The 14,516-nt window shown below is 37.9% G+C and overlaps 1 protein-coding gene across 3 annotated transcripts; it reads right to left on the reverse strand.

The window, feature by feature from the left end:
- Nucleotides 1-1,605: 1,605 nt before the first annotated feature.
- mbtd1 (mbt domain containing 1) lies at nucleotides 1,606-14,116 on the reverse strand. 3 transcript variants are annotated; one of them, XM_053511538.1, is made up of 17 exons: nucleotides 13,931-14,116; nucleotides 12,708-12,906; nucleotides 12,461-12,594; nucleotides 12,247-12,361; nucleotides 12,076-12,158; nucleotides 11,850-11,967; nucleotides 11,620-11,754; nucleotides 11,410-11,498; nucleotides 10,157-10,391; nucleotides 8,667-8,722; nucleotides 8,466-8,570; nucleotides 8,216-8,363; nucleotides 8,049-8,131; nucleotides 7,722-7,956; nucleotides 6,748-6,819; nucleotides 6,264-6,407; nucleotides 1,606-4,674 (listed from the first exon to the last, which is right to left on the reverse strand). In XM_053511538.1, exons 1-17 carry the CDS (start codon nucleotides 13,949-13,951, stop codon nucleotides 4,556-4,558), a joined length of 2,091 nt encoding a protein of 696 aa, XP_053367513.1. In that variant the 5' UTR covers nucleotides 13,952-14,116; the 3' UTR covers nucleotides 1,606-4,555. The 3 variants fall into 3 exon arrangements, with proteins under 3 accessions (XP_053367513.1, XP_053367514.1, XP_053367515.1); XM_053511539.1 differs by lacking the exon at nucleotides 13,931-14,116 and adding an exon at nucleotides 13,435-13,859; XM_053511540.1 differs by lacking the exon at nucleotides 6,264-6,407.
- Nucleotides 14,117-14,516: the final 400 nt, after the last annotated feature.

The raw sequence follows: 14,516 nt of genomic DNA on the forward strand, positions 1-14,516 counted from the left end.
CCATACTGTTTTTATTACTTGTAATCCATTTCAGATTGATGTGAGCAAGATGGCTCAGATTTTACTGTTCAGTCTGTGTAAGTTGCACTTTTGGATGGTATGTAATCAACAATCCAAACTAGACAGAAGAGCAGTGTTTACTTTTAGCTTTACGTTCAGTGTTTGGAGAATATTTCTTCTTTCCACCATTTTGTCCTCTGCTATAGAAACTCTTAAGCCTCTTAAAAGTCCTCCTCTCTACTCTTAACAATTTTTACCTTAGGAGCTATTTTTAGGGTTAAGATGTTTCGTGAATCATTTTTATCTTAACTAAGATTTATTTTTTAATTTAAGGGGAAATTCTAAAAAAATGTCATAATTCTAAGAATTTTCTTAGAATTTCGTCACTAGAAGCAACTTTTAGGCGTAAGATGCTTTGTGAATACGGGCCCAGGTTGTCAGGGGAGTTCACTATATTTTATATTTGCTATTTTTCTATTGCTATAAAGTCCAATTTTTATATTCCCCATCAAATTCAAGCATCTTTTTAATTAATTTCTAAAAAGGTTTTCTTATAGACACCAGTTGTTTGGTCCAAATTCTGTAAGTTCTTTCTGTGTGAAAACTTTCACAGTTAAACATAGCTATTTAACACCTTAAGTGATCCCAGTTCACTAATTTTTATCAATTGAAAGTTTAAATAATGCATTGATCAGGTCTTAACTTAATTCCAGGACTTTTATTGTTTTCTCTGTTTGATATATATCAATAGTTTTCACCCTTCTAAAATGGTGAGCAAGAACAAAATTCTTAGTTTCTTCCTGAGAAAAAAAAGTTTTTTTCTTAAAAGTTCTTAAGTCTTCAAGTAGTAACTTTTTTATAATTTATAAGCCCTGATTTCTCCAATCAATCACTGGAAGACAGCAAGCTGTGTCAAGGAAAAAGTGTTTAAACTTCTGAATTATCCAAGTATAACTTTATCTTCCAACAAAATTCATCTAATACATGTTTCTGCTTAGATCAGTTCTATTAGTTAAGATTTTGTGTAAATATTTACCATCAGTCTTAGATTAACAACAAAACAAGAACAACCTACAAGCATCATGATTAACCTAACAGGCCAAACGGGTATGTGTGAACATTGAAGTTGGAATAACAGGAAGTCTCCCCATACTCACGCATTCTCCAGAACAAGTCCAGACCTCGCAGATGTCAATAATGGAGTTTGAAAAAAAGATTTTTAAAAGCATCCTTTAATTCAGTGTAAAATGTTTTTTTTTTGTCAAAAATCAACAGATACATTTTCACAGCCATGCGGAAAGAGTTTGCAATGCTTGTAAACAAATGTTTAACATGTTCTCAACCAACAAGAGACCCCCCCCCACCCCACCCCACCCCCCACACACACATCAGTACTATTTACATTAGAAGCTATCAAATCCTATAATCACAGCACAAAGGATCATAGGAAACAAAAAGAAAGAACATGTACAGACTCTATGAAAAAAAAAAAAAGTTACAAACCCCAAACCCTCACCTCTAATGTACCATGAGGGCTAATGTTAGTTCAGTTTTTATTATTACAAATAATTCAGCTACTTGTATCCAAAAATACAGATTTTAATGTTTCTTTTTTTTTTGTTTTGTTTCTTTGTTTTTAAGATTTCACTTTAATGTTCAGTCTCCACCTTAAAATTACGGACTTGTTTTCCTCTCATAGTTTAAGCGAATGAGTTATCAAATATATAGCACCATGATGTCATTACTAAGGACAGGGAAAAATATCACAAAAACCCGTGTTAGTATTCGAGACCGGAACAGCGCTGGTCTTTCTTGGATTCTCGCGCTGCTGCATGCACTGATGATTATCAACCTACTGCACATTGTTATCCCTTTACTTTTTTTTTTTTTTTTTACTCTTAGAAAATGTTTTTAACATTTCTAATATTGAATAAACATGATAAGGCATCACATTTGCTGTCGAGAATAAACGGTTTTTAGCTTTAAAGGTGAAGTTGTGCGTTAGGGTGTGTTACGATTGATTTAAGGGTAGCAGCAAAAATCTCATGCCTTGAAACAGTCATGTCGATAGATGCAGACATTTAGGTGAATTTGGTCAAAAAATAGAAAATATGAATAATAATAATAAAAACAATTACTTAAACTGACATCAAACCAGTGTTGACTGTAGTCCTGATGCTATGATTTTGAGGAATAGCCTATATAGAAAAACTGAGACTGCTTTAGAAGACCACAAGTGAACAGTCAAATGGAAGTAAAGCAAAATTTCTTTACAAAATGTACAAAGCAAACCCACGTCAATATGACAACATTGTAGCGCAACATCTTATTGCTTCAACAGATGTCATATAGAGCTTAAAACAAAATGAAAAAACACCGTAAATGATCAACATCTAGCTAGGTGAAAATCTTGAAACTGGCACACAGAGGAGTAGAGGGGATAAAAGCAACTGACAAGAGTACTGCAGCGTTTCACGGGGTTTTCCCCTCCTCCTACTCACACCTGATCTGTAGACCCTCATCAGGCACACGAGCGCAGTGAAACACAAACCAGTGCAGTGCTGTGGCTCTTGCAGGACTGGGTTAGACTGACAGGGCTTTAGAAAGATTTCGTTTGGTTTCTGAGTTATAAATGACTATGAGGTACTGTAAATGAAAGCACATCAATTATGGAACCTGGACTCTGTAAAATGAGGAGAGAGAGGCAAAAAACAAACAAACAAACAAAAAAAAACAACAAGCCAATGAAATACAAGATTTCCTGAGAAATTCACCAACAGCCTCACGGGTACTGACTGATAGACATTATACTTATAGAAGAATTATATAAATCACTATGCAAACAATATCGCTCATCTTTTTTTTTTGCTTGTTTTTTCTTCTTTTTTTAATACAACACTCAACATAGTCCATAAGAGGGAAAGTCTAGCTTCTACAAAATCATCACAGTTTTACAACATATTGTAAGAGTATCTGATTTAGGTTTATAGAATGTACGTATATATTTATGCGTTCTGATATTTATTTATTTATTTATTGTTTTTTTTTGTTTGTTTTGTTTTTTTAGAGAATAAGACATTGTAAAACATCACTACTGTATTATTGCATATCTTCAATTTTAAGGACTCTCAATATCACAATATGTAACAAATATAAATGTTTGGTAACTTGTAAAGTATAATATATGGTGCATGTGAATTTATAAACTTATTTTGCATACGGTGAATTATAGTCCTTCCGATGGTAAGTGAAAACTAGCTATTGCAGGAAGATGGTTCGGGAACCGAGCGAAAGCAGTGTGATTACACGTGAACCCTTAGCAGATGTACTTTTTAATTTTTTTTAAAACTCATTTTAAAGAGGTAGTATAAATAAAAAAACATTTATTCTGGAATGGCGGTTCGGATTCGAACACATCAGATCGACGCCGATTGCTCTCAGGGTTCTAGGCGTAATCAGTCATTGGTTCGGTACAAAAGCAGAGAGGCTGGTAAACTGTCCTGGAGTTCAGGGATGATCTCAGACCTCATATCTCAGCGATATACAGAAAAGTTTGAGCTTAAGATCATGGCAAAAGTAGTGTCGAGTGGCTAGTAAATGTCATGTTCTTCTTTTTGTTTATTCTGTGGCTCATAAAATACTTAAACCAGTATAGAAAAATGGCTCCACGTATGAGATCAAGAGAGAATCAACACTGGCTTCATATCAAAGAAATGTTCTTGCATATTGTAATGCTGATTAGAGCGAAGTATCCCCTCTCTGAACGGTCGACTCGTCAGCCACTATACATATTGTACATTTGTTTGTCGTTTTAATACAATAAAGCTGTAACTTCAACATTTTCACAGGCTGATATACATTTAATTTTACATCCCTGTAGTGCAAAATGTGACAGTGTTTTCCATTAGGCTATACCTCTTCTTACCAGGAAGGTTTATGACCAATAGAATATTAACCCTTACTCCACTACTCTACTATTTAGTTAATGTCATACATATATGGATATACTTTATCAATATAGATTTTTACTGCTCTTACAAAAATCCACACCCATCAAAAAAAAAAATTATAATAATAATAAATGGGCTTCTGAAATAAATCAGCGCATGAGACACATGGTCTTGGAAATTACCCAGAAAAAAAAGGAAAGCAAAAAAGGTTACTGAAAATGTTACAGAAAAAAACAAAACAAAAAACAAAACAAAAAAACAAAAAACAGCTACTAAAACTTCAAGTACAATGATCACTGAGGAAAAAGTCCATCTGGCAAACTGATCGAACAAAAGTCAGGAAATATCCCCTTCGCAAAGAAAATCCCCATCATGTCTAGCTTTCTTTCTCAGAACTCTTAATGTCTCTTCATCAGCTTTTCTTACCTGAAAAGGAAAAGACCTGGCGTGCAAGAGGAAGTAAGGTCACCCTGTTCTCCCAGGCCATGAGTGTGTGTGTGTGTGTGTGTGTGTGTGTGTGTGTGTGTGTGTGTGTGTGTGTGTTGCTCTGAACAGGATCTTCCAGTGCTGTTGGCAGTGAGGTAAGGCTCCAGCAGGGCCGACTCTCACGGCTCCTGTTTGATGTAGTAACTGCCCGAGCCGTTGCTCTCTTGGTCTGATGTGCCCTGGGAGAAGGTGAACTCGTCCACCTCTGGAGTCTCCTCCTTTATCTGCAGTGTGGCCTCTGAACCAAACACACAAAAACAGACAGAAGCACAATTCCTTAGAACTTTTACACACACACACACACACACACACACACAGTATAACTTCCTGAATAAAATGATTAAAATTAATTCATTCCCATTGACCACAATTAAAATAAATAAATAAAATAAAAAATAGCTTAAAATACAAAATATCACTCATGCTAATGTACAGGTATAAAAAAGCAAAAACAATGTACCTGAAAACAAATCTTCTTTGGAGATGTGCATCAGTTATCTCGACAACAGCCTTCAATTTATTATCAATAAGTATAGACACTGTACATGAATGTGATAAAGAAATGACTAAAAAAAATATATATCAGCTACTGCAATATTCCAGCATTTGTATAACTGGCAGTGACACATAAATTTACCCAAAACTTACTTATGATAAACATCCCAGGCCAGCCATAAACAAAACTAAAACTACACATAAAAACAGTGTGATGCAAGTCAACGTGCGATCACATTACCTGTGAATAACTCCAATTAAAAGCTTCCTGACTAGTCATGTTTTCGTTGAACTCGTTTAACCAGTAACTTCAGGCTTCCTGAACAGTCTGTTCATGTGTCATGTTCATAAGAAGTGATTTAGCTGATTTATTCTGCCTGAAAGGTGTTAAAGTATCACCCAGGTGAGGATGGGTGCTATTTTGGGTCTGTTTCATCTAATGGTTTAATTCAGCCTCAGCTCTGGCTTGCTCACTAGCAATCTACACGTACATCCAGATTTCATTGAACATAAAATCTCATAGAAATAAACTTGAAATGAGGTGTTATATTCCTAAAGCGATCACTATTTCGAGCTTCATCAGATGAACAACGGTGAGAAAAATCACAGAGCCTATATTCTGTAATTATCATACCTGTGACATGATGTGAAGACACACAGAGATTTATTTCACGGTATGTTGTGACATTTTTTCCACCAGAAGACGCCACTATGACAAAATATTAAGAAAACAGATTCTCTGCCCCCTTCATGTCTGTAATATTAGGTCTAATGGGTTAGAGGTGTATGCAGACCTGCTTGTTTGATTCCTGTCTGCTCCTGAAGCAACCCTGATACACACATCCACTGATTATTTGTAATGCATGTTTGGAATTACTACGCGTGTGTTTTATGTAAAAAAACAAAACAAAACAAAAAACAAACAAAAAAACAAATAAAATGCTGGAGAACTTGATAATATCATGGATCATATGCATGGTATTATGTCTATACATTCAGCTGAATCCCAAACATGACCTCAGTTTAGTATTTTCAGGCTGTAATGATGGTGATGATGATGAGGTTCAGCACTGTATTAAACAAATGACGAGACACTATTTTCATCAGGTAATGTTTAAGGAAATGTTAAAAGTTCATAGGCTTCCTGCAGTGTGTAATAAAACACTTCCCCCTGTACATAATGGCCCTTTTTGATGACATGAAACCTAAAGTTATATAAACAACTTTAGATGAACTCTAACAGACCGAGCCTGTTCTTTTCCAGGTACCCTGGCACATCGATGTGGAGAACGCTGCAGGAGCGCCGGCCTGAGGGATTAAAAATGAAATTACCTGAATTGAGTGAGCGATCACGCTCCACACCAGGTGGGTGGGGAAGGTAAAGGGACGGAGTCTGCTCTTCATCGCCTGAGAAACTGCTCCTCCTCAGAGACCCACCAAACCCGAGCGGCCTCCTCCCAACTGGAATCTTCCTCTCTAAACACCAAGCCACACTGGAGTTACCCACGTTTACTGCATTAGCCATGCTGCAGAGTTCCACTTCTCACAACCACCCCTGTTCTCCGAACTTCCCTGATTTCAAATGACTTTACCAGTCAGCCCGTGATTATCTTTTCCCACCTCCCAGAACTGTCCTTAGAATCTCTCACCACTGAATTAGTGCCACCATCACTCGACACACAGCCAAATGAGACCAAGAGCAGAGAAGGAGGACACCCCTGATGGACAAGCTTTTGCCCCCACACACAGTGGCCAGTGAACAGAAAAAAAAGGGGAAGTAGAAGAAGAGTTGGCTGAAAATGAAGAAGTGCCTTACTTTTCTTTTGTCCTTTGTACTGCGGAGCTTTCTTTTTCTGCTTCGTCACATTTGGTGGCACGTCCCTCGAGGCTGAAGGAAGGAAATGAAAAGGTTCTTAATTACTCATTTATAGTCAACGAAACTCAAACATACATCTAACATACATACATCTCTTGACCTGGATAAGGATGCTGTCTCACTATCACAATCCGAGTAAAGGAGTTTCAGTTATTTCAGTTTGATTTACTATCTGGTCTTTTAATATTACACAACACAAATTTATGTGGTAAATAACAAAAAAAAAAAAAAAAAAAAAAAACAAGGAGCAGGTTGAAAAGAGCAAAGTTGAAATGTTGCAAATGCAAATAATGGTCACAAATTTTTGTACTGAAATAAAAACTGAGCACAGACAAAATTGCATTAATTTAAAACAAACTGATATATTTAGGAAATAATACAAATACTTAGAACAATGAATTTTATTTCATTCTCAAAAAAAACAACAATATTTTTTGTAACTTTATGTATTTATTTTATTTTTATTTTAAAAAAGGTTAGAAAGACACCTTAAATCTTATCCAGAGTGACTTATATTTATCCCATTATACATCTCAGCACTTAAAGGCTGATATCCTTGCTCAAGGTGGTTCAGCTTTTTGAACCCATGACCTTCCAATTAGTAGTACAATGATCAATGACCGAGCTACTCATCAATCATGTTGAACCACTCCAGAGTCTGACCAATTCATTTGATTAGCTCATGTTTGTTTTCTATATTAACACTACAGCAAGATGGAAAACAAACTAATGTTTAACACAATGAGATCAAATGCTCCATCTTATATTTAAATATTAACAGCCACTTCAACCTGTAATTTAAAACAGCAGCATGCAAACTAATTCTGACCTTAAAATTCCATAACAGCAGCGATCTGACGCCAATGTTTCTGAAATGGATTTAGCACTCTTTTTTTTTGTAAACGTTCACTCACTCTGTGCAGCAGGTGGCTGGAGCTGGTAGCCAGTGACTTGACACCAGCCTACAGGGTAAAGGTCTGGCGACTCGCAGTCCACCCATTGGTCATACTCGTCCTCCCAGCCATCGAAATGAATGCGCAGGAGTCTGTGGACAATCCTGGTTACGGTGGCTACACACACCAGACGTGGCTCCATTAGGTCTACCGCTTCCAGCTTCATGCCTTCGCGGAAGCCGTGATTCGGGACCTCCTAAAAACGCCACACGAACGATTTAAGTACACAAGAAGACATGGAAAACACTTATACTTTGGTAATACTTGCATTCTTTTCCCCAAACTTACTTTATTAAAGAGCTTCACAGGGGCTGCTATTGAACATGTTTCTCTGAGGTAGTCAAACCATTTGAATGGCAGTTTGTTGTACCCTGTGAATCAGGTCAAGATTTACAATAGACAGAATCCAAAGCGATTATTTTTGGCATGATGTTAAGCGTTAGAACGGCCTTTACCTCTTGGAGGCGTGAGCTCAATGTTGTTGATTTCACAGAAGCCCACTGGGAAAATGGAGGGAGAGGTGGAGTGGTAACAGAACCAATCAGAGCCATCTGCTGCTTCTGAGCCATCGATCCCAATCATGAGGTACCCATCTGCCAACACCTACGAGAAGAAAACCGCGTCCAGGAAATAATGGAGCACTTTTCCGTTTATACCCTCCGTCTATAATTTATGCATGACTCCGATTTGGCTATATGCCATTACCTTTCTTACAGTACCGACACATATAGCTGAGAGATTGAGAGGGTCTATTGCTTCCAACTTCATGCCATCTTTAAACCACTCGCCGCTCTGGTCTACGTCCTTCACCTGATAATATAAGAAATTAACAAAAACAGTGTGATCAGTGAGAAAAGGATATGCTTCTCCATGTTGATAATTCTCTTTGGAAGAAGTAAAAATTACCTTCAGAAATAACTGGGGCGGGGCGTCCATCAGTCCCTCGATTTTCTTTGACACCTCTAGAGAACAGTCGAACAGAAAGTATTTAGGTCTCGCGATAAAAATATCACAAACATCTGACTCAAAAGTCCTAAGAACATGTGTGCACACAAACACTTTCCCACATACATATACATTCACTGGCCACTTCATTAGGTACAACCTGTTCAACTACTCGTTAATGCAATAATCATCTAATCAGCCAATAATGATCCACTCAGCCAATCACATGCCAGCAACTTAGTGCACGGTCAAGATGATCTGTTGAAGTTCAAACCGAGCATAAGAATGAGGAAGAAAGGTGATTTAAATGACTTAAAATGTAGCGTGCGTGCTGGTGCGAGTTTCTCTGAAACTGCTGATCAACTGGGATTTTCTCAATCCTATCTAGTATTTACGGAGAATGATCTAAAAAAAAAAAAAATATCCATAGTTCCAATACCCAATAGTTCTCTGGGCGAAAATGCCTTGTTGCCTTGAAGGCCTTGACAGGTCAGAGGAGGACAGCCAGGATAGGTAGAGCGAACAGAAAGGCAACAGTAACTTATACAACATTACATTACAACCAAGGTATGCTAAAGAGCATCTCTGAACAAGGGGCCCTTGAGCAAGGCCCTTAACCCTCAACTGCTCAGATGTGTAATGAGATAAAAACAAAAAAAAAAAAGTCGCTCTGGATAAGAGCGTCTGCCAAATGACTAAATGTAAATGTAAATGAACACACATCACATTAAATCTTAAAGCATAAGACCACACTGGGAGTCACTCCTGTCAGCTAAGAACAGGTAACAAAAATTTGCACTAAAAACTTTGCTCACTAAAATTGGACAAAAGATTGGAAAAACATTGCGCGGTCTGCTGCGACATATGGACGGTAGGGTGATAAACATTTGGCATAAATATTATGAAAGCATGGATCTAGCCCTGCCTTGTATGAATGGGTCAGGCTGGTGATGATAGTGGTGGTGGTGTAATGATGTGGCGGATATTTTCTTGGCTCACTTTGGCCTCCTTACTACCAACTGAGCATCGCAGTATTGTTGCGTCCATGTCCAACCCTTTATGTTCTCAGGATAGCACGCAATGTTGAAAAGCTAAATTCGTCTTAAACTGGATTCTTGAACATGACAATGAGTTCACTGTACTCAAATGGCCTCCACAGTCACCAGATCTTAATCCAATAGAGCACCTTTGGGATGTGGAGTAAGGCGAAATTTCCATCACAGATGTCTAGTTAACAAATCTGCAGCAAGTGCAGGATGCCATCATGTCAATATGGACCGCAGTCTCTAAGAAATGTTTCCGACACCTTGTTAAATCTATTCCACATACAATTATGGCAGCTCTAAAAGAAAAAGGTGTCCAAATCCAGGACTAGCAAGGTGTTCCAGTTAAAGTGGCTGGTGAATAAACATACAGTAAATGAGTAGATACAGCCATACAAATACACACACCAGATCTTTTAAAGCGGTGGCCGATGCTCCTTGACCAGCCGATGGAATGGATGAGTGGGCTGTACATGTGACACCAGAAGTCATCAGACCCGTCCTGGCTCTCCTCATAGACGAGTCGCAGTCTGCCCCCAATCACCTGCTCCACCAGAGCTACACGCGTCCGGCATAGATGAGTTTTATCCACCACCTCGACACGCATCAGCTTCTTAAACGGGTATTGCATGCTCTCCTGCATCTGGAAATAAAAAAAAAAATAATTATTATTATTTTAAAAGAGAATGACCCTACATGCTGTATATGGCAAAAAATACCTTCAAAAGAAACTACTACAACAACTGCAGTGAAATTTTTCCAATGCAGAATATGCCGCATTCTTCACTTTACAGATAAATATACGTACACAAAAAATACAAATGTACAAATTCATATCCAGTACGTGTTTTATTCTTGTCAAGGATTTGATTCTGAACAAGAGGTTGGAATATATCCTGAAAAGGAAGCCAATCCATCACAAAGCATATTCACACACTCATTCATACCTCTGGATTGTTTAGAGTCACCAATACACCTATAAGCAGTTTTGAGAAGTGTCAGGAAACTGGAGAACCCAGGGGGGGCACGAGGAGAATGTGTGAAACTTCGCCCAAACGCCAGCACTCAGGTGTTAACCTGAAACACTGTTGTCTTTCATTCAGAGTTTAAATATTATAAATATACTTGTTTGTTATTTCGCTGAATTCCGAAAACATTTTCAGCGGATTTCCTGGTAAAAACATTTGATGCGAATAAGTATTCACCTGATTCCTAACAAAAGTAAAAAAAAACTTTGGGAAAGTTAACTGAAATATTTATTACTATCTATAATTCTAGCAGCCACTGAACAACTTCAACACAGGAAACGTCTGTGTAGAGTTTGATGCATCATCAGGGACTCCTCCCTGTTCAACCGAGTCACAAGCTGTTCATTTTTCCATCCAGAAGAAAACTTTATGTTCTCAGGTCTGTCTCATCCTCAGATTTTTATTTCTAGAGCGTGTTGTTGGCTGTAGTTTTTAATTGGCGTTACAGCAGTATCATCTGGTCTGCCTTAGAGTTTTATCTTAAGTGAACCGAGTAAGCAGATTTTCTGTCCTCTGCTCAGTAGAGGGAAACATTTCTGGTCCATGATATCTACACATATGCTATACAGATGGGCAAATAGAGATTAAGTTGATAAACGTTTGGCAAAATGCACCATAATGAAACATTCTTACCTTTTTGGGAAAGTCAGGTGGTAGAGTTTTTACTCCAGTGAGTCGCTTCACGAGAAACACTTTCCAGTTAGAGCACTTATGCTGGATTGCTAAATAAATAAATAAAATAAAAATAAAAAGAGAGAAAGGAAAAAAAACCCTGAAATGCATCGCTTTTCCTAGTGATTTATCTTAACTACACATGTTCTTAAGTGCCTATTGATTACTTACATTTAGGAGGTACCAGGGGTTTACCGTTCGAGGCACACCATCCAACAGGATGAATTTCCGGGACGCACAGATTGCACCAGAAGTCGTGGCTCGAGTCGTTATCGAATCCCTCATATCGAAGAAGTGCTTTAAAACCTGAAAAAGAATAAATTACGTTGTAACGTGCATTCCTTTAGAACAACACACGATGAGAGCGGTTTAAAAGCAATACAAGAAACTGATGTCATTACCTGCCAATTTAACAATCCCTGCTATCCAGTAAACTTTGGTAGAGAGATTTGTGTCAGAATTGAGAACCTCGACCCTCACACCCTCTGTAATGTCACCCCAGAATGAACCCATGGGGACCTGGAGAACACAACATGTACATGCAAAAGTATGTGTTAAGGAAAAAAAAAAAAAGGAAAAAGATTTTCATTTGAAGTAAAAGAGGATCCGTTTATGGACAATACTCACGTGTCTGAAACAGCTTACTGGAGCCCCGATCAGGTTATTGCTACAAATGTATTGACCCCAGTTGAAGCCCTCAACAGGGACAGCTGTCAGAAAAGAAGCATAAATAATGTGCACTATTTATATAATTTTTTTTAAAAAGCTCATAGTGTTTGGTATCATGGTAAGGCCTACCTGATTTTGATTTCGCTGGGCTTTGCTGATTCGATTGATACTGTGCATAAGCTGCCAATTTTGCCATGAGAGGCTGTTTCTGTAAGACCTTTGCTTTTTTTGTTGGTGGTTTCCCCTTCGTGAGATTAACGGAACACAGTTTAATATACATATGTTTAACTATTTAAAGAAACACTTCATGTTTGATTGACAAGGTTGTTTGGGAGTGAGCTACCTGAAGTCTGGCCAATATGCTGGCTTTTTTCGAGTTGGAGGAGTAACTTCTGGAGCAGGATACGCTGCAGAACCGCTTCGTTTTGGAGTAAAAAGCATCTCGGACCCCGACCATTCCACACATTTCACACGTTGCTTTGACGACGCACAAAGAAAGAGAACGAGCAATTAATACAACAATCCTACAAATAAATAAATAAATAAATAAAATAAAATTAATTAATTAACAGATTTAAGCTTGCACTAACCCATGCCGGCTTTTCCATCTGGATAGGTGTACACCTGCCCATTGTTCTTGATGATTGGCAGACCGGCAGGAAGACTGCGCTCTTCATCCTCGCTGTCCTCTGTGCTGGAGCTGCTGCTCGACTCCTCGCTGCTCTCATACCCGTCAAACATGCCAAACGAGTCTCTTCTCTTCCTTTCTGACCGTGAAGTGCGTTCAGCCTGCCAAAACAAGGTTCGAATAAACCGACCTGCGCAGCACGCACGAAGCGAACATTAAACAAACTGAAACCTTAATGGACATTTTATTTAAAGCATGCAAACCAGAAAGCTTCAAAACAAAACAAAAACAACAAAAAAATTGAATCAGCATTATTTTTAAAAAATAATATTGTTTAACGGTTATAAACAGACTGCAAACCTCATTGCATAATTACGTGTAAAAAAAGTTTCAGGTAACTGAGTGCAAATAGCATTTGAATAGTTGTTAAAGAACACGATTACATGAAGAAGAAGATGAGTAAAAGGGAAATGACAGGAAGGATTCTCCACACTTTAAAGTCACTGGTTGTGGAGGAAAAAAAAACAGAACAACAACTTTGGTTTGAAAATGAAAATGAGTGCAGAAGCAAACCCATGAGGATCAGTTGTACTGCCAGATGTGAGCAATAAACAATAAACAAGTGAGCTATTGAGGTTTGTCACAACACTGATGTTTGCAGGTTTGGTACACTGTCTAAGCTAACTTACCAGCTTCCAGGCTTTTCAGCTTAGCAAATGATACCTACAAATCATGTAGCACTCATATGCATTAATTTGTCCCCCTCGAGATCTGACTGAAAAAACGGTTGGTCCTTATTTTATGCAACAGGTTCCCTGAGCACTGAGCTGCCGCCTGGGTTTGTTGTGAACATTGTTGGATTAACGCCAGTTAGCCATGAAGCTAGCTACAACACTACAAACCCAGCTACACCATGGGCGTCGGGCTCAAGTGCTTCACAAAACGCAGAAATACACAGAAGGCCGCGGTGAAATTCCTCCCCACACAGATGTCAGCGGGGTAACACACGGGCTCTGGGGATGAAAGAGCGCCGTTCCGCGGGTTAGGCTAGTTAGCAGGCTAACGCTAGCTTCGCTGCAGACTGACAACCAAAACAAAGAGGATTGGAATGGAGCGAGCTAACAAGCTAGCTCAGGCTATTACACAAGCGAAACAAGGAAGCAGCAGAATATAATATCCTCTTACCAAATCCCTGGCTTCTTCCATTAGCCCTTCATGTAAGACTGAAAGCTAACGTGAGTATGCCTTATAGCAGGCCCCGCTGGTAGGGGCTCGTACTCAATATTTCACCAAAAGCAAAAAAATAAAAAAATATATATAAAAATAACTCCAGCTGATTATCAACAATTGTCATTGAATAAGTGCGCATGCGCCTTCGTTCCTGTTTACTATTGGTCCGGAAGTGATGTCGTCATCAGCAGATCAAACATAATAAAGTGAGTGTTTTTTTTGCTGCAGAGAAACCAGAGATGAAACTCCACACACACATACTGTACACATATATATATATATATATATATATATATATATATATATATATATATACACACATACTGTACATATACACATATCCCTGCATCAGATTTTAGACTCAGAAAAAACAATAATAAAACTTATATGATTTTATTAATTATAATTCGAATAAAGAATTCAGTAAATTATATTTATACTCCTATATACTTATGACAATAAGATTTTATTATAATAAACAATCATAATTATAATAAACATCTAATAATTATTTTTATTGTCAATTATATTTTAAGTTGCA

The sequence above is a fragment of the Clarias gariepinus genome, chromosome 14 (genome assembly GCF_024256425.1).
Source record: "Clarias gariepinus isolate MV-2021 ecotype Netherlands chromosome 14, CGAR_prim_01v2, whole genome shotgun sequence".
NCBI lineage: Eukaryota > Metazoa > Chordata > Actinopteri > Siluriformes > Clariidae > Clarias > Clarias gariepinus.

What these genes read in the sequence shown, in the direction of transcription:
- mbtd1 (XM_053511538.1), bottom strand. Translation starts at nt 13,951, where the DNA reads ATGGAAGAAGCCAGGGATTTG. An exon ending in CACCTGACTTTCCCAAAAAG is followed by an intron (nt 10,392 to 11,409) that starts GTAAGAATGTTT and finishes TTTTATTTCCAG; the next exon opens with ATGCAGGAGAGCATGCAATA. An exon ending in CGCCCCAGTTATTTCTGAAG is followed by an intron (nt 8,571 to 8,666) that starts GTAATTTTTACT and finishes TTATATTATCAG; the next exon opens with GTGAAGGACGTAGACCAGAG.